The sequence below is a fragment of the Rousettus aegyptiacus genome, unplaced genomic scaffold (genome assembly GCF_014176215.1).
Source record: "Rousettus aegyptiacus isolate mRouAeg1 unplaced genomic scaffold, mRouAeg1.p scaffold_m13_p_4, whole genome shotgun sequence".
NCBI lineage: Eukaryota > Metazoa > Chordata > Mammalia > Chiroptera > Pteropodidae > Rousettus > Rousettus aegyptiacus.
The window spans coordinates 21,359,886-21,387,122 of record NW_023416307.1 but is presented as its reverse complement, the minus strand read 5'-3'; the positions used below and the strand labels follow the sequence as shown (position 1 = coordinate 21,387,122).

General features: G+C 35.9%; 1 protein-coding gene and 1 long non-coding RNA gene across 7 annotated transcripts in view; one reads left to right on the top strand and one right to left on the bottom strand.

Moving 5' to 3' along the window:
* Positions 1–27,237, bottom strand: part of LEKR1 (leucine, glutamate and lysine rich 1) — a 155,569-nt gene that overhangs the window by 37,545 nt on the left and 90,787 nt on the right. For all 3 annotated transcript variants that reach the window (XM_016143430.2, XM_016143435.2, XM_036219152.1), the window contains 3 exons: positions 16,769–16,850; positions 7,554–7,631; positions 7,011–7,214 (listed from right to left, as the gene is read on the bottom strand). In XM_016143430.2, coding sequence (XP_015998916.2) covers positions 7,011–7,214; positions 7,554–7,631; positions 16,769–16,850 — 364 coding nt within the window. The remainder of the gene's footprint in view (positions 1–7,010; positions 7,215–7,553; positions 7,632–16,768; positions 16,851–27,237) is intronic.
* On the top strand, positions 1,759–21,836 carry LOC118601644. 4 transcript variants are annotated; one of them, XR_004950436.1, is made up of 4 exons: positions 1,759–2,199; positions 13,689–14,364; positions 16,484–16,580; positions 17,957–21,836. It is a non-coding gene; the product is annotated as an uncharacterized LOC118601644 (long non-coding RNA). The 4 variants fall into 4 exon arrangements; XR_004950434.1 differs by having other exon boundaries at positions 17,932–21,836; XR_004950435.1 differs by lacking the exon at positions 17,957–21,836 and having other exon boundaries at positions 13,689–13,866; positions 14,251–14,364; positions 16,484–17,663.

Here is a 27,237-nt window from a genome sequence, read left to right as displayed (position 1 = left end):
TTGTAGTTAAAAATGTAACTGCAAAAAAATTGTCAAACCATAATGTCAAATGACAGCTTCAAATTTGGTTTCACAAGTTGTTCTAAAAGAGATGTCTTCACATTGTCAATCAAAGAGATTTTGCCACAACTCCTGCCTCCATTAAAAGCAGTAAGCCTGTGATATCATAAGAAGTCAAGTCTCTTGTTCTGATTGCTGTTAATGAATAGGAATTCAGAGAAAGAGTGAGTCTTGGAAAAAAAATCGATGAGGTTTGTTATATTAGAATGATATTCCTTAGGGCACTTCCGGCACTTCATTTCATAATGCTTTAAACTAACAGGATAGCATTCAAATTGAATCAGTCTGTGGACTAATCTTCACAACTCTGAGAGTAAAGAAGATAATATTGAATTCAACAGACATTTACTGAATATCCACATCACCAGTGGAGGGTATAAAAATTATTAAGATATGATACTTTCAGGTTAGCAATGTAAGGAAAGATGAAAGAGAAGGAACTAGTATGATCTGAACATCTACAACCTACCAGGCAAAATACTGGACGTGTTAATATTCACAAGAAGATAGCTATTACTAATATGCCCATTTCACAGATAAGGAAAATGAACCTTAAAGTGGTTAAGTTATTCAAACTGCAGACCGATCAAGTTGGGATTGAAACCTATGTTTGCCTAACTCTGAAGTCCATTGTTTAAATACTAAGCCACTCTACCAGAAGATAACAGAACATTAAAACATTCCTTCTAAATCCCTTTCTATAGTCTACACTTCTTATTGCTTCTAGCCTTCATGAAAATAGGACGAGCCTCAATAAAGTAACTAAACACTAAGCTTCCCTTCCTCTAGAATGTGCTGTGAAATTTTTGTGTTCTGTTTTCATTCTGAAGATAGAGCTCCACTTCTGATTTTGCCAACGCGCTTGAGTAGTAGACAAAACTCATCATCTCATATTTATCATACAAGTGAACAGGGGTGGTAAGGAAGCGAGGGGAGAGACAGAGGAGACACAAAGGACACACTGAAGTTTTCCGCTTTCTGCAGGGCTGGGAGCCCCCTGAAGAGGCAGAGTTACAACGCGGTTGAGAAAGAAGTCACATTGAGAGCAGCTGACAAGACTGAGCCCTTCAAGGCAGATGCTGAGGGAATTGAGCAACTGTAGTGGAGGAAACATGGGTTGAGATTAGATGTAAAGGAGCTTGTCCTCGTCTTTGCCAAATTGTGACTCTGAGCCAAAAATTTAGCCTCCACTACAGTTGCTCAATTCCCTCTACTTACTTCTTTATGTGGAAAATGACATCTGAATTGTAGGTGAGGGCCACAGCTCTGCTAGTCAGCACCTTTGTGCAAATTTGAAAATGATTTCCCTTCTAGGTTGGTGAATTAGGTAAAGTGTTCCCTCTGGATGGGAGAAGACCTAGGGACAGAGGACTTCATGGGGGAGGGGAGAGGATGGCACACTTAAGCAAGAAAAATAAGCCCCTTCCTCTGTGGCCAGTGGCTAGGAGAGCAGAGTCCAAGCTGGTTTTCAGGCCCCTTGCTCCTTCCACTGAGCACCACACAATGACTCATGGCCTCTCCCTCTGGGCAGTGTGAAGGCAAGATAAGGTAAGATCAAGTTCACAGAAGCACTCAGAGGGCTCCTCACAACTGTGGAATCTGTGGATTGTGTGTGAGAGAGTTTGAGAGGGAGAAAGGAGAAGGGGGAGGTGAGAAGGAGAGAAGGGAGGGAGGGATGAGGAAGCAGGCATGTTTGATTATGGGGTCATGTCATATACAGGAAAACAGGAAACTCCGTGAACCTCCTGAAATGATTTGCTAGATTTTGTGTGTGTTTTTCTGGGGTGAGGGTTTATAGCTTTCAATTAAAATAAACTGACCCAACAAATAGAAAACAAAGAGCAGAAAAGAGAGGAATAGGGACTTGAAAAAGAAGTTAGTGCTATGTGTGTATGAGAGGGAGAATAAAATCCTTCCCTATAGTGTAAAAGATATCCTTCTGGAGGGATAGAGAGCAATTAAGTAAACTTCATTTAAGATAGATAAATACCTAAGCAGACCGAGAGGTACAGCCATATGTTATTTATTTCACAGAATAATAACACGTAAGCAACTGGCACCTAACTCCAGTTACAACTAAGCTTTACCTTCAAATATGCTCTTCATTAATCCCATCGTGTTATTGGCAAGTAAATCACAGTAAGTACTTATCCACATTTTTTCTTGGAATTTACTAAGATGGGGCTAATACAGCTCTTGGGAACGCGCAGGGTATGAGAGCTGTTATAAGCAGCTGCGTGTTTCGGCAGTATGGTTTCAGGCCACGTGTTAGTGCATAAATGCATTTCTGTAAGTGTTATATGTGGGCAGTCTCCAAGCTTAAACACATATGTTCTTATAAAATGTATTTGTAAGTTGGTTGTAGGGAATTACGAGCACATTTTACCACAGAAATAATTTTCAATAAAAACGGAAATAGGCCCGCAAGCCAGCCCACAGAACTCTATTTCATCCACGGTGCCATGAATTCATGGTTCTGAGTACAGTCCTGGCTCTGGCCAAAGAGATCTCGTAGCCTAGAAGCATGAGAGCTGAGGACTCTCTTCCGCAGAATTTTAAAAACGGCCACACTTTTCTCTGACACTGTTCCCTGTACCTTGCTACATTCTTCCCTGTCCACAAAGGAGACCTCTCTCTCCAGCCTCAGTGTGTCTGTGATCAAGCTGGCCAGACCTTCTCTAGCCTCAGCATCCATGATCTTGAAGGACCTACTTCTCTTTCTTCCAATGGAACCTCTTCTCCTAATAGAGCTTCCTCAGCTGAGTATGGAGGAGAAAGCAATACATAATTAACAGATTTGTACTAATATATAAATTATTTCCTATTCACTAAATCCTTTCTTGCTCTGAATTCAGAAGTTCTGCTATTTTTTTCCCCCTAGGGTTCGTTCTGACGTTTTACATCTTCTTTTTCTCCTTTTCTGAAACTATATGGTTTCCAAGTTGCACGTTTTTCATAATGGCCCCAATGGAATGGCAGCAGGGCCTCGGCTGTCGGGAGGGAGAGGGAGGAGAGGCGGCATGTATATGAGACCGCTCGAGTTTGTGGAAGCGCAAACTGTCACTGTGAGCGTGTAGGGCTCTGGCCTTTGGTGAGCACCTCTGGCTGCCTGGTTGGTTGCAGTCTTCCCCTGGTGGTGGTTTGGGACCTTGCCGTGTAGATTCCTAGGCATTGATTACTCCTATTGAATAAGAATCTCTGCAGCTATCATCAAAAATCTCTATTTTAAAAAGAATTTCCTGAACCCAGTGTCTTCTTTTAGAGGGATTTTCATATCTCCAACTGCTCAGGGACACCTCTATTTTAAAGGTCCCATTGGTGTTTCAAATCAAAGCGACAAGAGCAAACTCGCTCAGCTGAGAGGCGGTTTACTGAAGAAAAGAAGGTGAAGAGAGGGAAAACCAAGTTCATGCAGGAATGTTTGCTGTCGAGTGATTGCGGGAGGGAAGGGAAAAGAACCAAACCAGAGACAGGAAAGGGTCAGGATAACAGGTTGTCCCTACGGCCAAAGGAAGACAAAGCTTTGAAGCAGTAATGCCAAAGCTTCCGCAAGGTCATTATGCGTTAGGATGTCTTTGAACTTGCGTTCATATGTCCCCTTTGGCTCAGCATGGAGTGAGCCCTGGCTATTTTGCTGCCATCCACCTGGTGCAGACACTTAAATAACCAAACAGAAATTGTCAGGAGAGGGAACTGGAGATTTTCATTTTTCTCATGTCTCTTAGTCTTAACTCTACATAAAATCCTTTGATTGACATCAAAACAGTAAATGACCCATCTTGCCCCCGCTTGCCCCCACTGCCATACCTTCTCCCCCCAGCATCAGAACAATCTTTCCACAGGGTCACCACTCTGCTTAAATCCCGTCAGTGGTTCCTTTTCATTGCACTGAAGATAATACCCCAAATCCTGAAGGCCCACGAGGCCTGCATGATTTGGCCCTCATCTGCCTCACTCACACTTGCTAGGCCTCCAGTCACACTGCTATTTCTGAGAACAAGCCAAGCTTATTCTTTGCTTAGAAAGCACTTCCCCAGCTCTTGGCCTGGTAACTTCTACTTGTCTTCCTTTTATGCATCATCTTGGAAGTCACTTTTATGACCACCCTTTCTAAAACAGGCAGCCTTTCTATCACTCTCTACTACAATACCCCTTTACTTACTTTATATCCATTATCATAATCTATAACATTCTAGTTAGTTCTCTACTTTTTTTTTTTTTGTGACTGTTTGTTTCTCCCATGTAAGCTTCATGAGCACAGGGATGTTTCAGATTTGTTGTTGTATCTTCAGGGTTCATAATATCTGACATATAGTAAATACTCAACAATGAATTGTGGACTGACTGAATTACCCAAACCAAGTCATTCATTCACCCAACCAATATACAATGAGTATACACATGCCATACTCTGAGGACACAACAGAGGACAAGGTAGACAAAATCTGAAAGTGACCCAGGATTAAAACAAGGACATTGCTATATCTGGAAGTAATCCTATGATAATTTGATAACTTACTGGTCCATAAGCACATTTCATTTTTTTTATGTGACAGACATCATGTCAGTAAGCTTAACTTCACCAAATGACTAAGTAATACCGTGCCTGCTTTTGGATCGAGTAAAGACAGACAGACAGCAAAGAAGGAAAAAGGGCAAGGATGTGAGAGAAAAAAGGGGTGGAGGAGAAGAAGAGGAAGAGGTAGTTCAGTGATGTCTCTATTCTCCAAAAACTTTAAGAAATTATCCTTCTTCTTCAACACTTATAACAGAATGTAAGATTAAAATCACCTGAAATTTTTTTAAAAACATGACAAAATGTACACATATAGGCAAGCGTGCTATTTCAAAGCAGTCGCCCAAGAAAACTCTATATTTATTTGAATACTGTTACTAATTCTCAAAATACTCATAAAGTTGCCTTCTTCGAATTATAGCCAGAGTTAATTTATTAAGCATAGAGAAAATGAAAACATTTTAGTTTTGATCTAAATGGCATTTCCAAGGTTGATTTCCCATCATAATCACTGGACTTGCTTTCACTAGACCTTTGTTTTAAAAATGAAATTCATTCATAAAGGGCAAAGATTCATCATATCGAGAATATTCTAAAACATGTATATTTAAGCCAATCCTCAGAAAGGAGTTCCAGAAACATTTGAACAAATAAAGGATCTTCTCAATGACCACTGTGAATTCAGGAGATAGCACTCATCTTGATAAACAGTTAAGTTAATTGATCAGACATCATTGAAATGGAGTAGTCTAGATAATATAGGAATATATGAATATTGCTCAGATAACCAAAGTTCTAAACAGAAGACTTAAAATTTTTTATTTCATGGTGTCCTAAAATGTACGATTCTGTATCTTTCATATAGAGTATATAGCTGATTTTAATCTCTGACCCAGGGTCATCATTATTACCCATCACTATTTACCCATGCCATGTATATAAGGACGCTCAAGGATATTGAATATTTGTCTCTACTTTATATTGGGCCAAATCTCAATGCTTTAACCTTTTTTATTTGCATTTATAGTTTTTCCATTCTTATGCATGGTCAATCTCTAAGCTGCTATTCCTTCTTATTATTAGTAAACCTGGCTTTTTCAAATTTCCTCCTTATAAAATTACTGCTTCTAATATGCTATGGGCTGGACAACTACATAATTGCAAAATGGCAGAAGTGGCAAGGTGGAATGAAGAGTCATATAACTACAAGGTACATCATCTTTGCAAAAAGCAAGTTATTGGTGTGGCAGAATAGGAAAGAAATGGTGGGTGGTAATCAGCTCTGCAGTTGTTCATCTTATTTAATCAAAGAGAAGTAAACATATCATCCCAGGATGGACCAGAGACATGATTTGTTTCCCTGTGAACTAGACAGCCCCACTGCTAGCCTGGGCTAGAGACAGATATGACCCAGGGCATAGCATCACTGAGAAAGTTCTGAGACAACAAACCTCATTTGAAGCTACATGCTACTCACTCCCGGGACTCCACTCCCAGACTTCCTCAGCAAATAGCTGCCCTTATAAAGAACTAAAAAAAGATTATAAGTCTTCTAAATTAGAAACCAGCCAAATACTCATAAAATGAAATGAATAAGATAAAAAATAAAAGATAAAAATGATAGGAAGAATAAAAAACAAATAACCTATAGTGCTTTTTCTGTACACAGAGAATGACAAGACAAAAATTCTTACCCTATGGAACCTAATAATTATATCAATAAATGTAAATGGGATAATATCCAGATTAGATTAAAACTAATAAAACAAAAATCCAAAATTTGTGCTGCATATCAAATATGTATTTAAAACAAAAGGACTCAGAAAGAATGAGTGAAGGCATGCCAGGCAAATGAAAACAAAAAGAAAGGAGCACTGCGATATTAAGTATGGATAAGGTGAATTCGATGACCAATTAACAACAAAAATATAGGAAGGTTAGTCAAAAACGCTTCTTAGTATCCTCGACACTGCCCTCAGTGCCAGAGTATCTTTGCTTACGGAGAGCCCTCAGCAAGACTTATTGACTGGTAACAAGGAGAAGAAAAGTAGAAGCCAGTAAAGGAAAAAGTGACATAAAAAGATTTTTTTTCTGTTGGTAAATGTCAGACTCTAATTACTGGCCCCACTGAAATGTGATAGTATAAGTATTACACGTAGTTTTTTGGAGCCTTTTCAGTAAAAATCTAACACCAAATACAAAGTGGGTTCCATTAACTAACTGTGACTTTAGGTGAACACTTCAACCAATTTAAGCTTTAGTTTGATCCCTGTAAAATGATGTGATAGGATGTAATGAACTTGTAAGTGAAATAAATCTTTAATCCTGTGGGTATTTTTCTTAGTAAAGTGTGCAAGACACTGATGTTTTGAATATATATGGAATACTGACATAAACATAAAATATTTGGGGAAGAAATTATTCTTGACTATACCTTTCATTTTTCAGTGTTATAACCTCTTCCTTTGTCTGATTCAGAAGAGCTTTGGTTATCTCTAGTTCATTTTCTGCAAGGTTAATTCTTCTTTTTATGGCTTCTTCTTGACTTTTTTTTGCAGTCAGTTCTTCTTGTAAAGTTTTATATATTTGTTGACAGGCGGTTAAAGAGTCTTCTTTTTCTTTAAGCAATCTGGTGTGGCTAAAAAGGAATAGAAAAAAATCAATATGCATTAGATACCATATTTTTATGTTTATCAAAGATATATGAAAATGCCATTTGAAATTACAGACTATAACACTAACTTATAAAAATTAAGAAAGCTAAGAAAATGGATAGTTCTGTGATATTAAAATTTTATCACCTAGGCAGAGGTAAAAATCAATGAACAGCTTTGAGATATTATAAACTCAAATCTTGTATTGTATATGTAAATGATACAATAAGAAAAGCTAAGTACATTTTAAATAAAATATTATTTAAAATATAATTTCAAATTAATTACTAAAAAATATTAATTAAAACATTTGCAATGCATACCGTGACTCAAAAATAATGGATTCAAACTTCAGTTTTCTAAGTTCTCTCTGACAGTCATCAGCTTCATTAGATTTATTCCTAAAATAATATAAAAAGTTTCAAATACTTTATTTTGAAATAAAGTATAATTGTTTCCTTTCTCTAAACATGTTTTTATTTCTTTTCTATCTTTATATTCTATTTGTTGTTATGTATACAGAGTTCCTTGACATTAGAAATATATAGTCAAAGGATTTTTCTATGCCAAAAAAAATATAGTCTGTTAGTTTGACTACATGTGCTTTTCTGTACCACTATTTTATTTAGAAAAAAATTCTTATCACTTTCACAGAATTATTTCTTTAAAAAAATAGACATTAGTCTACTTTTATAATGGCCAGGTAAGCTCCTATCAGACTAATCTGTATTAAATAAAAAGTAGGAACTTTGAAAACATTTAAAAAAGAAAAGAAAAACCCCTATGTGAAGGTATTGGAACATGACCAGAAATAGGCAGATTCTGGAGGGAAGTTAACCCTTGGAGTGAGGTGGCAGCAGGTAGTAGATTTGTTTGTTTGTTTGTTTGTTTGTTTGTTTAATGATTTTAAACCTGAGGGCAGGCTACGGTCTGTACCATGAGGAACTAAAATTCTGACAGAAAACTGGTAGCAAACTCACAGTCGTTCTAGCTTAAACTAGAGGACTGTGTTTAGGGAAATCACAGCTGCTGTAAAGGGCAAACCCTGAATATGAGAGAGCCAGAGGGAGGGAGTTCCAAGAACTGAACTGAAACTGGAACTACTGCCCTCTAGAGAGGCAGCCGTCTGAAGCCAATCAAATCAATTCCCTGCTTAAAGCAACACCACCCCAACCATCATTTGGAGAAATATAACAGAATCCAGAGTCTCCATAACATTCACAGTGTCCAGAATAAAAATTACTCCACATAGGAAGAAACAGAAAAGCATGATCCATTCTCAAGAGAAAAGACAGTTCATGGGGATTGAGTCTGCGATGACCCAAATATTGAAATTAGCAGATGAGGATTGTTAAAGGCGCAGTTATAATTCTGCTCAAAGACATAAAGAAAAATCTACTCTAATTAATGAAAAGATGAAAAGTCTCAGCAGAGAAATAGAAACTATTAAAAAGAACCAAATGGAAATTCTAAAACGGAACTAAACATTTGTCTCGATCTTATATAATTGGGTTTTGTAACAATACTCAAAATTTTAATATATTAAGAAAGATTAATATTCCAATTTAAGTTTATATAAACTGTTCAGTAAGTCATTATCTGAATGGACCTTAAAATAGCTTATATACTATACAGTGAAATGTGAGTTAAATTATCAATGGGTTTGCCCTAGTTCCAGAACGATTTTAGTTTCTAACAAGTAATATTTTAAAAAACATCATGAACATGAATAATATTCATTTATTTTATACATTTGTATTGTAAAAAATGACATTGTAAGATATAGTAAATTGCATAAAACAAATACATAATATAATGAATTATTATTATAAAAAGAATATTTCTATAACTACCATCCAGGTCAAAAAATAAAACTTTACCAGCTGCCCTAGATGCTTTATGTCCCTGGTCCCAACACAGCCAACTCCTTCCACTCTAAAAAAAAACATTCTCGTGAATTTTTATGGTAGTTACTTTGGATTTCTTTGGAGTTTATTATCCAAGTTTTATTCCTGAACTCTATATTTTAGTTTTCCTTTTTTTTTTTGTAAAACATGTCTTTATACAACATTATTTCATTTATTATCTCCTTTTTGTAAAACAGCCTTATTAAGGAATTGCACTGATTTATAATAAACCGTTTAATGTATATATAAGCCCATGAAACCATCACCAGAATCAAGTAGCCCAGGAGCATACTTAGAGTCTAGATCTTGGTCTCTAATACTGTTCCCCATTCAAAAGAAGCAGGAGTACCCAGAGAAATGGCTGATTGCAAGGGCAGAGTAGGGCAGGTATATGTGAAACATCTTGTTATACCAGAAAGTAAGAAAGTGCTTATAAAAGATGGTAGGATCAAGTTCCAATGTCACATGAGCCAGCTTGAAGGGGGTCCCACTAACTAAGCCCAGGACGATCTGCGTACCAAAATAATTAAGTAGAGCAATAAATTATAATCCATTGAAAAAACAGAAATTCACGAGTCCACACCAACAATAACTTTTGTTTTTAATGTGAAGAAGAGGGGCTCTTGCTTACAGTAAAATGCTGAAAGATGACTAATGAGAGGAAAGGAGGGCTGGAGCTGGAAAGTCATCATTTAGCAACCACTATGATAAAGACTAGATAAGGCAAAAATTATTAATGGTTGCTAAAGCTAGGTATATATTTTAATGAGAAGCACAGGGTTTGAAAATTATTTCCAAATAAAATATTAGAAAACACCGGGAAAAGATTTACATGCCATTAGAAAAGTGGGCAAAGGCTCTGCTCAGGCCAGTGACAAAGGAAAGAATACAAAGAACTAAATGCTCAGGGATACAATTTTTCACCAATTAATCTAGTAATATTTTTTTTCTTTTTTAGTTATGATAGCCACTATTGGCTAGGCAGTAGAGAGATGGGTATTTACAAACGCTCCTGAAAATGAAAATCAGTATAATCTTATTGCAGTGCAATGAGTCATTATGCATTAAAAGCCTTAAAAATGTAAATTTGATTCTAGCCAAAATTATCTTAAGGAAATTACTGTATGTGAGTGGAAAGATTTATCTATATGAATTTCAAAGTACCTTACTTACAAAAGTGAAAAATTTGGAAATTTAAAAAAACAAGGGATTAGTAAAGAAGTTATGGTTCATCCATTGATTGAAATACTAGATAGCCATTTAATAATAATCAATAAGTATATCATGTATTGACATGGAAAATGTCCAGGATACATCACTAAGTGAAAATAAGTTTAAAAACACGCATTACTCAGAAAAATGGACTCAAGTTTATATCAAAATATAACTGTAATGTTTTTTTTATATATTCCTGTATTTTCCAAGTTTTATACATTTACTTTCAAAATGTATAAAAATGTTACTTTAAAAAATGCTTTGAAATTCAGCAGCCTCACCACAACTTTCACTCTGTGTTTAGACTCTTGTACACACTTTTCCAAATCTAGAGGCAGAGACGGTAGAAATCCTTTAAGAGTTACTTTACTATGTAGACAATTAATCTTGACTGCACTTTTTTTTAAAGCCTGCTCCCTAGGGAGCCTACCATCCCAAGAATTCCCCTCACCATGATCAGCTCCCACCCCCACTCCAGTTAAGCCACTCTTTCTAGGTCTACTCTTCACTACCCGATTGTTACCCTTCATTAGGAGGGGAGCAAATGGAAGGCATAGAAAAAATGCCTACATCTCTTTTACTGCATTCCTTCTTTTACTCTCAGCAAATAGTGTTAATCCTTTCTCTTCAACTGCTTTGAATAAGCCTTCAGAAAGGCCCCTGCTGCTTCTGCCAATCAAAGCAGAGGAAATCAGATAAAATAATTGGGTATTTCCCCGATTCTGAAAGGCAAGGGTCAATACCATCCAAGTCCTTATATGAAATAGCGATTCTCAAACGGCTTCCTTGATATTTCCACTTTATGTCCAAAAGGCATCTCAAATCTAACAGATCAAAAGCACTGTTTTTTAGTTCCCTCGCCTCTGTATCTATTACTTTTACAGATTTCTCACTTAAATAAATGGCACCAACACAATAATGGTACTAAGAGGCGACGCCTTCTATATCTAATGCAACCCTCAAAGCAACCCTTATTCCCTTGTTAAGAGCTGAAAAAACTGAAACCAGCGAGATGAGTAACATGCCCAAGGTGACGTAACTACGAACTAGTAATGCTGGGTTTGATCAGACCAGCAGTCTGATCTGGAGTTGAGGCTCTTAGTCACTAAACTACACTGACCTCGGCTGTCTACCCTGAGGCTAAAACCCCCCAAAACTCATCCTCGATTCTCTCCATTTCCTTTCCAGTCCCCTTCTGCAGCCACATCTACTCTATCAGTAAACCCTATCAGATTGACCTCTGACATATCTTTTTCTCCATCTCCACACTATATCCTTATACTAAAACAGTCACTTCTCACTTGTGTGAACCCACAGCTTCCCACTTAGTCTCCCCGAATGTTCTCGTACTCTCACTCCATTCTCCATGTAGCAGCCATGCTGATTGAAACATATCAGATTAGCTCACTCTCTCGCGTCAGCTTGTGGCTCCTTCTTCCACCTTTAAATCACATCACTCCAATCTCTGCTTCCATCTTCACATCTATGTTTGTGACTTTGACCCTCTTGCTTTCCTCTTAGGACATTTTCAATTACATTGGACCCACCCAAATAACCCAAGACAATCTCCCTATCTCAAAATCCTTAGTTTACTCACACGTGTGCAATCCCTTTTGCCATGTAAAGTAATATACTCATAGATTCCAGGGATTAGGGCATAAAAATCTTTGGAAGCCATTAGTTTGTCTACCACAACTGGCCTTCTGCATGTTTCTCGAACTTGTAAAACTCACTCTCAAGAATTTATGGCCTTATCCTTGATCTCTCTGCTTCCAGATGTTAGCATCTTAGCATCGATATCTCCTTTCTGTACTCAGATCTTAACTCGCAAAGGACGTCTACTCAGGGACGCCACTCTATCGAAAGTATATACCACCACTCCCCATCACTCACATTCTATTATGCCTGTTCTATATTTTTGCAGCATTTAAGATTACCTGAAATTATATAAACAGTTCTATTACAGCTTGTCAATCTTATTATTCCAATATCTAGTGCCTATACACAATAGTCATGACACATGATCACCACTCAGTAAGCATTCTGTATTGAATAAATGAATGAAGCAAATCTAGCCTGTTCAATCTGGGATCATGTGGAAGTGGATTTATAGTGTGAGAGAGGAATGCCTCCAGGCCACCTACTTGCAAGGCAAAAATACTCTTGAATAACCAGAGAGGCAAGAGGAAAATCAGGAGAACATTATATGTCAGAAGGTGATAATAGAGAATGCTCCAAGAACAGGCTGGTCAACTGTGTTAGATGATGCTCAGAGGTCAAGTAAGAGCTTTACACATTAGTAATTTATGATGGTCATAAACCGATCATTTTTCAAATTATTAGTTAAATAAAATTAGTGTTAGGAGATTACAAAGGTCCCTAAATTAGAAATATATTTCTATAACCATTTTATACATCTTCATTAGTAATTGATACATTATAAATCACTTTAAGCAAATTTTATTTTTTATTACATCCATGAAAGTTAATACAGTCACACTGAAAGCTATTTAAGCAATATATAAGTATAGAGTTTAATAAAATTCTCTATACACCCCCAGTCTCACTTGCAGAGAACTGTTGTAATCCTACTAGCCATTTATTCAAAGCACTTAAATCTATACATATGTGTGTGTATATTCACATACATTTTTAACATGAATAGAATCATTTTTCTAATCATATTTTTAATCTGTCAAGTTCCTAATAGCTACTCTTCCATAACAGCCTATTCTTTCATCGTTACAATCTTGGACATACTTTGGAAGATATCTTAACTTTTAAAATTTATCTTAATGTTTTATTTGCTATTTAACAATTTCCTTTGGGGACGAGGGGAGTTTTTTTCTGGTAATCTTTGGTTGGGTGTTCATCCTCAGCCTTAAGATTCTCTGTTTACTTGTCTGTTTTGCTGTTTATTTTTGCCCTAGGTTGTTTTTGAAGGTTATAACGAAGGGGCAGGGTATGGTGGGGACATTAGAGCTTTATCTTGGGATGTGGGGACCCCAGCCTCTCCTGGGTTTCAGTAGCTGCCAAACTTCCCGGCTCCAGTCCCCATACTCATTGGATACACATGCTTCAAATATGCTGCTTCATACGGGGCCAGCTGATTGGAAGGGGTTTGGTGAGGGGCCAGTGGCTTCAATATTCCAAATATGATTCCTCAGAGTAAGCTTCATGAAACTACCAGAATCATGTGGGACACACATTAAAAATGCTGATTGCCCGACCCAATGTTAAACCTGGAGTATCGGTGGGAATGGAGCCGAGAAACTGATCCTGGGATTGGGTCCGTGGGGAGGTCATACCATAATATAGTTTCAACAAACTCTCCAGGATTCTCCTGCAGATTGGAGTTTGAAAACCACTGTTCTGATGACTCGCCAGATCCTATTTCCTTCTCATTGAGTTAACGGATTCCAAGGAAAGTCCTGCCTGTCTCATCCCGCCACACAACTGGTTTTCCTCTGGTTTATTTCTCCATAGAGTTGACCCTTTTTATAAACTTTCTTATGTATCCTTTTTGGGAATTCCTCAAAATTTCTGATGAATATCAGTCTTTTTTGTTAGTCTTACTTCTCTGTGTTTATCCTTATGCATGTATATGTATATATAGGCACACAGATGTAAATATGCATATGTATACATATATATGACAGTTATACAAGTATATTCCTAAGCTATATGTGTGTGTGCATATAAATATAAAAGTAATACAGTTGTATTCCATAGCATCCATATTTTTCATTATTTGAGGGAGGTCTTCTCTAAATTAATCTTGATATTATGACAGAAATAAAATTTGTAGAAAATTTTATTATCGACTTTTCAGAGCATCGTTAACAAACATTACCTCTTCAGCAAACACTACTGGTTACCAACTGAACGTTCACCGCAGCTTCCTTCCTGGCCATCGGAGCCCCATTGTTATATGCTCATACGATAAATCCTGCTTTGTCTAAACTAATTGTGCTTGTCCAATTCTCCTTGCCGGTGACTCATTTAGGAGAAGGTATGTAAACTGTTTTTAACCAAAGAAACGTAAAGAGAGGGCTGTTTGGCGGCTTCTGGGAAAAATTGTTTTCTCACTTCTAAAGAGATACTGGAACAACAGGACCTTCCTATCCTTGGGGTGGTTACATTTTGGTGTGGTACCTGGGACTGAAGCCATCTTATGATCACAAGGGACCCAGCCTTTGGGGTGGAAACAGTGCTGAGGGCAGCAAGATGAAGACAGATCCATGGAGATATTGCTGAGCTACTGGACTGACTAAACTTAAAACCACTCTACCTCTAACTTATAGTCCAAAGCATCCCAACTGATAAAATCTGTTTCAAATATAAAAAGTTCTTATAAGTTTTAGAAAATATTTTATTATAAACCTTAGGAAAAAAAAGGAACCTTGAGTTCATCCATTTAAAAAACTGACTCTTCCCCTTAAGTGAAAATCCACAAAACTTACGTGGAAACATTGAAAAATCGTTAAACAACAAAAGAATGATCTTAAGTTGGACAGGTGAAACACATTCCCATTCCCAGACCCTACACAGAGTGAGGACTAAAATTTTAGACACTCTTGATTTCACAGTACCTTCTAATTTCAGGAAGTTCAAAAGGTTTGAATATAAATAGTAATTATCTAATTTATCAGCAAATTGTATGTCGAAATTATTGAGTAAATTATTTTGATTTCAAACTTAATTTATCATAAAACAATGGCCAAGTCGCAAATTCGGTTTTAGTCTATAAGCAGTACTTGTATACTACTGGGGACCTCCAGAGCTCTACGCACCCCGAGCAGTCCCAGGCTCTGATCCTAAATGCCCATCCTACTGCACTTCACCCCAGTAGTGAGGGAGTGTAGATGGCGTAGAAATGGCAGAGCTGGGTACAGGTGGCATCGAGAAATGTCTCTAGCAGTTGTGGCCATAAGTGGCTCTAGTTTTAATAACTCAAATTTTCTAAAAATGAATATCTGCCTGTTTTCCAGCTTTAAGAAGTTATTCTATAGGCAGGAAGCACCTGTTTTACAAACTGAAACAAGAGCATCAGAATTTGTACAATTGTACAGTGATTTCCTCCAGGTGGAAACCAGATCCATTTGATGGACATTGGTGAGGTGGACTATTTCTCCCTCCAACTATAGTCTACCCTAACTCATTATTTCTTAGCACTTGTATTATAAAGTACATTAAATGATAATTAACAAAAAATACCACAAATCATGTGTTAATATTAAATGAGCAAGCTCCTCGTATATATAAAGAGAATTCTGTGCACAGTTATTTTGTAAAAATGAGTTCATTTCACAACCAATGAGCTTTATTCCTTTTCCTCAGTATGCTTATTTTTGTGTTTAACTTCTCTCCTAACTTGCCAGGACTCTGCTCCACCCTATATGCTGAGTCTTGCTGTGTTTACAAATTCCAGCCCTTCCTCCCTATTTCTGGACTGTGCCCTCTTTCTTCTTGGGCTCCAGGAAGCCAAAATCACACAGTAGTTGTAGCCTTCCACATGAGACATCCTTATGGCTAAAGCCCTCCCTGATAGTAGTAGAGCCTGGGGAACGATGATTTTTTTTCTGGCAATCATTATCTTATTTCTGTTTTTCATGTTTCTTCTCACCCAGAAACATGAATATTAGGTTTTCCCTGTTTTTCAAAACATAAATTATTTTGCTACAAATAATCCAAGTATACATTAATTTGATAGGGCATTTTTGGAATTTGTTCCCCCTTGTGTTATTAAAAATTTTATTGAACATACTGTTCTTAGGTGTTGCCCATGTTCAACGTATTTTGTTGCTAAGCATTCTAAATATTTATATTTCTTCTGAGGTGCATCCTTCTAAAGTATAAGAAACAAAAACCAGAGCTACCAGATTCTATATTACAAAGTAAAAGAATTTACTTACTTTTCAAAGATTATATAAAGTCTATTTTAGTGTTATAATTATAGACATACTATATATTTATAAAATTTCTGAAATAAATTTATTTTTACAAATGTGTTTTCTTATCATTTGTTTGTTAATATTTTATTTATCACTTATATAAAGCATAAGTACTCCAGCATTTCAAAGATTTTCAACTTTTTAGGAAACACCTTCAATGTTGTTTCTCTTGGGCAGATAATAAAGGGACAACGATATGAGAAAAAGTTCAGAGAATGTTTCACATCAAGCTGCCAAATTGGAACCACCAGGGAAAGCTTTAATGTGTGGATAGGTAAGTTTTCGATTGAAGGAAAGAAACATCTCATGTACTTAAAAATATTTACAGGTCCTTTAGAAAAGTAGTTGAGAAAAGCAGCAGTAGACCATACCCACACAACTGAATCACTATCAAAGGAGTCGAAGAGAGCATATCAGGGTTTTTCTAAATTCTTACAGATTGTTTAATGTTTACCATCTTACATGAGCTTTTCTTTATATTTGTCCAGCTCGGTCACTGCCTTCTGGAGCTTTAGCTCAAGTACCTCTACTTGATGTTGTAAATCTGAAATGACACAATGTATTCATCTGGTTAGGGTACTTTAAGGGTCCAGATATTTTCATAGAGTAAACCACATTCTTTTAGAGTTGCCTCACAGCTTGAAGAATAATGCAGCTGTTTATTCTACTTTTCCTGGATGACCATACACAGCTCATCTCTGCCCTAAAACCCCATGGAATTAATGGGTTTTGACAGACCCAATTTATTGGCCTCTTCCTGCCTCCAATATCATGCTAATTTTCAAACAGCTAAGAGGCTAAATTTTACTAATGTTTCCAAAGGAAACGTATGTTGCTGACACACGTATGAATTTCTGATCATGTGGCTCACTTGAGAAACACTTGTGCGCCTGGGCCAGCTCTCATGGCCCGGAACTGAAACGGATTGCTGAGGCTCCTGGTAGAACCAACACAGACAAACCTTGTGCAGACTCCAGGTAAAGAATCTGTTACCTTTGGGTAATGACTAATAGGCATTTTAATGACTTTCAAAGCCAAGAAAATACAAACAAGAAATTGGCTTCCATCGAGTCTATAACCGGAGAATTCAAACAGTGTTTGAGGAAGATTATTCAATCAGCCGTGTCTAACATGTGTGGATGCAGAACTGAAACTAAAGCAGAAAGAACAAATGCTTGATTTATCTGAGTCCTGCCACTAGCCTGCGTGTGGGAACTGAGATCTGAACCTCAGCCCCAGTGACAGCCCTCGTTGGCACTTATTTTGGAAATAAGGTAGAAAACAAACTTATGTAGATGGACTATTTTCTATGAAAACAAAATGTTTAAAACACTGAAATTATAAAATTTCTGTTACATCTGCTCAAGTATTTTAATAACATATTTTTAATAATAAAATCTAAAATCTTCATGCATGCAAATATATAAACTTTCTCTCTGTATATATACATTTTCAATCTGTTTTATGAAGATATGATTTATGAAGTGCCATTTCCTTAAAACAGAAAATAAATTCACTCTAAACGAATGCTTTAATTAGAATTTATCAGGTATTGGCATAAATTTTACACATGTCCATTACTGTCAGGCACATTATTTAATTTTATCCCTTAAATTGCCTTGCAGGTGCTAAAATAGTTTCATTTTTCAGATGAAGAAAATGTGAGATCCTTTCTGATCCTCTTGCCCATATCTTACAATGAATAAATGCATTAGCCTGCAGTCAAACCGACCGAAGATTTTAAACTCGGCTGAGGGGAACAATTTAAGAAGATGGCTCCAGAAATAATATTCAGTATGGACTTACCTGATAAATAGTATATGTGGGGTTACATCTTTTCTATTTATCGAGTGATATTATATGAGAGAAAAGACAAAATAACATACACTCAGAGAATTTGTTTTTGAGTATAACCTTTGGAAATAAGGCAATCTTATGAATGTTGCACGACGTGTTGATTTGTTATTAAGTTCATGTGGGTGTGCAGAGGAGATCTATTCACACAGGCACAGCTAAAAGATTTCGACTCATCCCCTGAAGAACAAGCAGGGAAGGAAGTTGCTGTTTATTGGCAACGTGCTATGTCCAGGCACTGTGCACAGTGCTTTCTCCCATATCATTTCATTCACAGTCACAATGACCACAGTTAACAGTTATATGTTTTATTTTTACCAGAGAACACTCCGAAGACCTGGTTAAATAACTAACTTATCAAAGGTCACATAGCTAGTTAGAAGCGATCCTATGATTCAAACTCAGATTGGCCTCATCTACTGTCCTTATCTTTCTAAATCACTTACACTGACTCTCAGAATATAAAAGCTGGAAGGGGACATGATATTTGTCCATAAAAGTGTGGTTAGTGTGGCTGTAGATCTGCTTAGCATATACCATAATCTTTAAAGAGGTATATTTAAGACAAATGGAAAGCTTTATTTTACATAAAATATGTAGTAAATTAGTGAAATGTCTAACTCCAAGAGGTGGTTTAGATTTTAATTTCTGAAAGTTCAAAAATTAATACATTATAATTAATGAAAGATATTAAGAAAAAGTGAGGTCATTGTGACTGACTTTGTGAGACTGACATTAGAGAGACCAATTATGCCTTCCTACTAAATGTCCCTTGGTGCTTTTGTCAGGATATAATCTTAAACTAGTTGAAGCATGGGTCTAAGCCCATGACCATATGATAAATTTAATGTTATTACTTCTAAATGCAGTTATTGTTAAGAAGAAGAACTGATTATCTTAAAAGTAAATGCCAAACAATTGGTACTTGATATGTGAATTTTATGCAATTAATTCTCAATTACCTCATAATTAGTAGAACAGCAGGCAGTAAAAATGGCAGCTAATTCAAAACCATTTTTATAGCATTGGAAGTATTCTTAGCCTCACATTTGAATGGACTGTTGTATCACAGTTCTAGAATTTACTAGGTTTAAAGGAAAATAAATTACACATTCATGACCCAACTCAAGAAGGGAAAACTGCTATACTCTCCAGTCTTATTCCCTCTACATACCCACTTAAATCGCCCTTTCTCCCTGTTTCAAGATAAGCATAGATAGCTTAATGTTTAATTCACAGTACCCAATGAGTACAGAAGCCACTTTTTTCAGATTATTCACTATGTATTTACAGTATCTCTGAGTAAAAATAAGGAAAGCAAATAAACGTTTTACTTTAAAATACAGAAACCCCTGAAGGCTGTCATGTGAAGTAAACAGAAACGGGAAACACAGTAATGTCAACAAATAAGTAATTTTATATAAGAAGAGAAGATACCACACAGAATTGAGAAAAAAAAGATTCATTATGAATAATCCATAATGTAAATAGCCCACCAGTGTATAATTAGAAATTGATTAATATATTTTCACAGCTGTTTTTTCACTTTGGGTTATTTTTTCTCTCATAAAGGAGGACTAAGAATTGTTTTTAAAATGCATAGGCCGTATATTTACTGTTCTGAATGAGGCATAAGCATCCTATTCGTTTATTATTGGTTCTGGTATACTATAGTATAGGGTCCTTTTGTTATTGAAAGCAGAATGCCCAGTTCCTGTCCTTAATAAATAAAGGAACACAGTTAGGATAAGCAGCAGAGAGATTAAGCCACCTGCACTAGACAGCTCCTTCAGTTTCTGAGACAAGGAGTTCTTAAATAAGTGTATTGTTCTGCGCAGTCCTTCTCTATAGTTAAATAAATTCAACTTCAAATTTCTGTCATTCAGCATGACATTGGATTATGAGGCAAAAGGCCCTGAATGCCTACAAAAAGAAAGGAAGCACTGGCTTTAAACACCATGCAGATGTAAGGCGGAACCCATGGAAACAATCCAAAATTTACAACAGCAAATTCTACTATGATGTGACTGCGTTCTTTGCAGATATTAAATAGGAAGCAAATGATTTTAAATGAACGAGACAAAAAAGCTCTTAGCCTCTCTTCATAGGAAGCCAGCTGCTTGCTAGATAACATTACAGAGGCATCTGATTTGTAGTAATTAGTCATTTAAGAGAATCCTGTTATTTAGAAAGGTTTCTGGAATCTACTAATACGGAAGAAGGTATTCATAGTTAGCTATTTTATAGAGGAATATAAAACTTTACATTCATTTGGAGGGTATATTAAGTTAGCATAATGTTTGAAAAAAAACAATAAATAAAACCTTTATAGTGGAAAGATATTACATGCTCAAATTTTCTGGATTAAGAAAACATAAAAAAAAATTAAAAATCTGGTTCAAAGTGCTGCATGGAAGGGGCAGAACGGAAGAACGAGCAGGCGGAAGAACTGGCACGCGGTGACCCATGTCCAGGGGCATTTTTTTTCGATGAAAAATTGAAGGCTCTCTCTATATTTTTAAATGGTGGAAATAACGGAAGAAAAGGAAAAATGAAAGCTCACCACGTTTTTTGATACACTCCTAAGACAGGATGCCTTAGAGGTGTCATGGAGAACTTTAAAGCCAGTCTAACTTCAAATTCTGGCTCTGCTTCCGACTAGCTGTGTGACTTTAGGTGCTTCGGTTTTCTTATCTGTAGAATGGTTATTACAGCACAGGAGTGTTCTGAGAATTAAGTGTTTTAATATATGGAAAGAGGAGAACAGTGTCAGGCACGTAGTGAGCACAGCGTAACTGCTAGCTATTATCATTCATGGCGGTGGCCCACCCTCCCCACCCCCGCCAACTCCTCTTGCTCTCATCGCTTATCAACTTGAGGGAGGAACTTGTTGGGGCCAGCTTCACCAGTGGTTATCTTTGTATGCGGAAGAGTAAAAATGAAGGTTTTAACTGTGTATTTTTCTTTAACAGTGTAGAGAGTAGCTACGGCAAAACATTAAAACTATTTAAATACGAGTGATGTCACACACATTTGTTACATTATTCTCTGTGAGTTTGACATATTCTATAGATATGTATTATAGCACAGGTCAAGGATGGTAGCCTGTTTTGCACTGAATCTAATCAACTCAATTCTGTGTGTACAAAAAGAAAACAGGGGGAGAACTTGGTGGGGGTGGGAAATGAGGTTGAAAACCCATTTGATTCTGTGAATAAGGAGCAGAGATTGAACTGTGGCTGGAGGAGGCTATGGTAACAAGGAGTGTTATTTATTTTGTTTTCGTTTTAAGGTGTTGGGACATATTCATTTGCATTTGAGAATAATCCATTCTAGAGAGCACCCACACTTGTGAATTTAATGTATGCCTTCTAAACAGCTTCTAATGTGTGAAAAAATAGAACTTTTTAAGGTTTTTTTTTTAAAAAACTATACAAATAGTGTTAAACTATAAATCTCATTTTAATTCATATGTTTTCCACTATATATATTTTTGAGACCTATCCATGTAGCTGTATAATAGATAGGATTCATTCCTTTCTGACTGCAATGTAATATTTAATCATGTGCACATACCACATTTTACTGATCTAGTCCTATAACAATGGAACGTCAGTTGCTTGCAACTTTGTGTCACTGCAAATGATCCCTCAATAAAAGCTTTTTACCCATCTTCTTTCTTGTGTACTTATAGGGGAGTTTTCTGATGTATAACCCTACAGCGAGGTCATGAAGTCACAGGCACACACATACTTAAATAATGCCAAATGGTTCCAGGATAGGTCTAGTTAGCTACACTCTCACCTCACTGAGATATATAATATATATATATATATATATATATATATATATATGCATATATATATGTATGTGTGTGTGTGTGTGTGTATATATATATATATATATATATATATATATATATTTTTTTTTTGGCCAATCCATAGGGTACAAAGTAGTGTCTTATTATTGGTTTAGTTTGCAGTTTTTCTGCATCTATTAAAGCTGATTATCTTATTTTATACTTCTTAGTCATTCATGTTTCCCTTTTTTATGATTTGCCTTTCCCCAGTCTCTTCTACCTGCTCCAGGTGAGCCTTCTTCTTCGCTCCTCCACAGAAATTACTTTTTTCGAGGTTACGAATGACCTTTCTATATTGGCAATTCCAAAATTGAATTCTCTGTTCCTATCTAATTCAAATCTCCAGCAGCATTTGACACACGACATACTTCCTCTTTGAAATTGTCCTCTTGTTTCCATTACACTACACTCTCCTGTTTTCTCCTACCCTGTTGGTTATTGCTTCTCAGTCTTTATTAATGATTCTCATTCTTAGATACACTCTAACTGTTAGAAAGCACCAAGGGTTTAGTCCTGAGCACCTTTTCTCTCTCTTGTATTTTCTCCCTAGCTGATCTCATCTAGTCTCATGGCGTTGAATAGCACTGATATATATCATCATCATCACTGAAAGTGTTGAGTACTTTCTATGTGCCAGGCACTATATTTTAAGTGCATTAGACTTATTTAATCTCCGCAATGTAAACAAACTAGAACGTAAACTCCATGAGGGTGGGAACCTTGTCTATTATATTCATAGTGTTTGAGACATGGAAGGTGCTCAAAAATAATTGTTGAGAGAATGAATGAAATTTTGTATATATTAGAAATAAAAATGCCAGCAAACAAATGTTTAAAATTGTGGTTAAGTTAACCTTTAACCTAAGATTAAAATGCATGGATCAGAAAGAGTTGTGCAGTTTTATTGATAAACCTAATAAGTATTTTAGCATTACAATTCAACTATCTTATAAGTGTTATTTTATTTCAGTATACACTTATTGAGTACTTACTCTGTTATAGGTAGAATGCATGCTAGCTAGATTCATTGTACAAATATCAATAAGATATGTTGCCTTGTCCTTAGAGAAATTACAATCAAGTGTCTCATTTTGCCATCATGAATGATAAATGATGTTTTAGATAACAATAACTACTTTAAACTTAAACCTTTTACTTTTCTCCCATTCTAAATGATTTTACTTATTAGTTAGTTAATTATGTGGCTTAAATGATGGAATTTCTGATCAGATATAATTGATGTGAATGAACATAATCAGTATGTGCTGCATTTAGATAACATTTTTACATATGTATTATTGTACCACATTTTGATGAGCTTAGCCTCTACAAAGTAATATCTAACTTAATTTTTCAAATGAGCATTAACAGAGTAAATCTTTGCAGATGTAAGAATATATACCATTAATAGAAGAAAGTCTTTAGTGAGTATTGAACTATATCAATTGCAAATTAACATTTTTTAACTTTAGCAAACATTTTACAAAGCCCAGATGGTGATATAGCCACTTGGAAAATTCATTTCATTTTATGGTTTATATTTCAGAGGTTTAATTTACATCTATTTTGAAATAAGTATACTTGAAGTACATTAACATTTTCTGCATAATGCCCTAAAGGACTGAAATAACATTTGGCAATTTTTATAAATCAGATGTTATAACAGGTGTGAATATATGTACAACTAAGAAATTGCATTTCGGTCCAGATGTAGTTATATCAAAACCAGAAAATTATTTAGGAGGACGGAGGGGGGAATGGATTAAATCAAGCTAAAGAAATAATCAGATATTTAAAATTTGGAAATAAATTATATTCTAATATTAAGGATTAAGAATTTACTTCAGAAAGCAAAAAAAGAAAATGTTTCTAAATCTTCATTGTATTTTTTTATTCTGAACATTAAACCAATCCAATATTACATGAATAATTATAATTTATAGGGGCTTACAAAGTATCACAAATTATGAATGAATAAGAAAGAAGTCTTAAATTTTCTTTTTACCCTGGTTAAATCATTTAATCACTCTTCTTCAACTGACAAAATGAAGATAATCCTGATAAAGTTAGAAACTTCTGAATACTTTAGAATGGTACTTTGTTTTCTGACTAATTTATGCAAATAAATTCACACAATCATATACACATGCACATACACACACACACGCATATACACACATAATTTTTCAAGACTGAAAAGTACTTGTAATGGATGTGAACAGCCTAGAGTTAACTAAATAGGAAGGGAAAGGGACTCAATGAACAGAATATTAGCTGAGCTGAAAACATTTATGGAATAAAAAAGACTCAGGATTAATAATAAAGTAAATGGATAAATGGAAGATAGAAAACTTTAGATCTAAAAGTATTTAAGACATTTTCAAATAGAGTTACATAACCATAAGAACATCGATTTTCTTGAATGAATTGGGGTTTTACAATCAGAATGCTTACAGAGATTCCTATATGAAAGACTAATCCTATGAAAAACTGTGAAGGGGATGGAGCTCATCTTTCGCCACGTAGAGTACTAATTCTTTGTTCCGCATCCTTTCTCCTTGTAGTGCTGGGATGGCAGCGAAATAGGCAAAGGGCAGGAATTTTTCAAAAGAGCACTTTCATGATACAAAACTACTTTGTGCCAATTGAATTTTAAAAAATTCTACCACAAAAATACATAGTTTTAAAGTAGTGAAAAGAAAACCAAAAACATTTTATAATTTTAAGACTGAAGAGATCTGAAGGCAACACACAGAAATGTAAAGAGATTTAGCTGTGACGATATTTACCACAATAACATTTTAAAAGAAAGTGAAAACAACTGTCCAAAAATTGGATATGATTACGTAAACTGATTCATCCCAAATCAGAATACTATTAATATTTTTGACATGAAAAGGTTTCATAATAGAGGAAATAGGGGGAGAGTGTAGAGATTATAAAACTCTGTTATTCTATCCTTATAAAAATATATATTCAAAACTGAAAGTCTAGGGAGGATACAAATCAAATATTTATAATTCTATGTGAATGTTGGAATTTCTTAATTAATACTAAACATAAACTATTGTGGTAATAGGAAACAAAAGAACCATATTAAAGTAGTCTAACCCTGAACAATGTAGCATACCCATATCCATCTCATAGCCCGTTTCGTAATCTACTGATGGTTTGTATAACTCATCACCAGGTGTCTACTGTCCTTGGGACCTCTTTTGCTTTCGCTTTATGGAAACTTATGTTTACTACCAGTATTGGAAGTGGCCTAGTACAGCAGCTTCCTCTGAAGTAGAGATTAATGACAATGATGTGTACGTTTTGATGCTCACAGGCAATGGAGTTCAGAGGTTAAGAGCCTAAGTTTTGGCAGCATGGTTCTGAACTCAGGTTTCAGTTCTGCGGATTAGTAGCTGTATGGCCTTTAGGCAACTTAATGCCTCCAGTCCTCAGTAATCTCATTTGAAAACTGGAGATAATAAAAGTGCTTGACCCAGGAGGGCAGGAGAGTGATAACAAATGAGTACACTGTGGCTGTACTCTGCCTGGCATGTGGTCGGCACTTCAAGAATGTTAGCTGCTACTTGGACTGTAATAGGAAAGTTGCCTGAACTCATAGAAAATACAGATTTTTTAATGACGTAAGGACAATATTGATTATTGGTTAGTGGGAAAGTGATGATAATAAGAGATAAGAAACATTGGACATGAGGGCAAGGGTCAGTGAGGGGATGGGTCATTTATTTTTCACTCAGATGGTGTCGCTACTACTCATGTTATTGGCCCATAAATATGGATGATTTTAAATGTCTGCGAGCAGCAGGAGTGCTGTGTGCTGGGTTGGGTCCGTGTGTGAAAGAGTAACTGGCTGTGACTGTAGGCAGGAGTGTGTCCATGTGGCCATTAGGCATGGAGCAGGTGAAACCTCCCTCCCCTTACTACTTGGCTGCAGCTGCACCAGAGGATGCGGCATGCTTAGCGTGAAAGCCACGTATGACACAGGAGACCTGTTCCTGATCAAGCCAACACTGTTAAAGTGTATAGCTGAAACTTACCAGATTTTGTTAACCAATGTCATCATAAAAAAAAAAAAAAATTAATTTAAAAATTACAAAAAAAAAAAAAAAAGAAGAAGAAGAAAATAAAATAAAAGTTACCCCAAAATCCTGAGGGGGATGATGCAGTCAAAGAAAAGACAGAGAAAGTGGTAAGGTTAAGATTTAGCCTTAAAAGAGAAAATCTACGCTGAAGGGGAAGAACAAGGGGAGGAGAAGGTTGCAATGGCATAGGTAAGAAACCACTAGAGGATAAACCAGGATTACAGCAATCCCAAGATGAGAAAGGGGTTTCGAAAGATAGACATCCATCCTAAGTTGTACGTGCCTAAGATCATTGTAAAAAATTCCTCTGAACTTCAAACATTTAAAAACAAAGTTAATATGTAAAATAGTGATAACTTTATATGAAAGCTTAACGTTGGGAGCAAATGAAAAAGGAAACAAAGAAGACTCCACTGATCGAAGACCCAGTGGCTTCTATAGGAGATACTTTTATTAGACTTCGTATTCCAGTGGTAACCTGGTCCTGTAAAAGACCTCTCTGGGATCTGCAACTTAAAGAGTTAAGTCTATCTGGCTTCCAACTTGTCTACAGACCCTAGAAATACTGTGTATTTTTTGTGTTTTCCTGCTTTTGGTTATAGAAGCAGCTCTCAGTGTTCTAATATCAAGCCGATCTCTTTCAAGGGCCATTGGATTTCGTATAACTAAGGATCAGTACAAACCTCCTTGGTTTTCTGTTTATAAAATCAGCACTTCTCCCCTTTTGTTGAAAGCCAAAGTTGCATTATTCCTATTGGATTCTAAGGGTCCATAGGAATCATAAATGTGGTCAATTTACCACAGTGAGCTCCTTCTGAAAATCATACCTTGCAAGAAAGGTCACAATGGAATTCTGTTCATAGATGCCTTTATCCACCATACAATAGGTGATTCTTGAATTAATTGTAGCTATTTCCTTCTTCCTCAACCTGCTCTAAGAGTAGGCGGACTATTGACTGTTACAGCTAACCAAGGCTGACTGAAAGAAAGATATATTAGTGGAGAAAAATGGACCTTTGAGTAAATGAGAATTAAAATTTATATTTTCTTTTGTCATTAAAGGAATATTTAAAGAAATTCTAATATTTTCATCCTAAACATAATAATTTAGTTTGCTATTA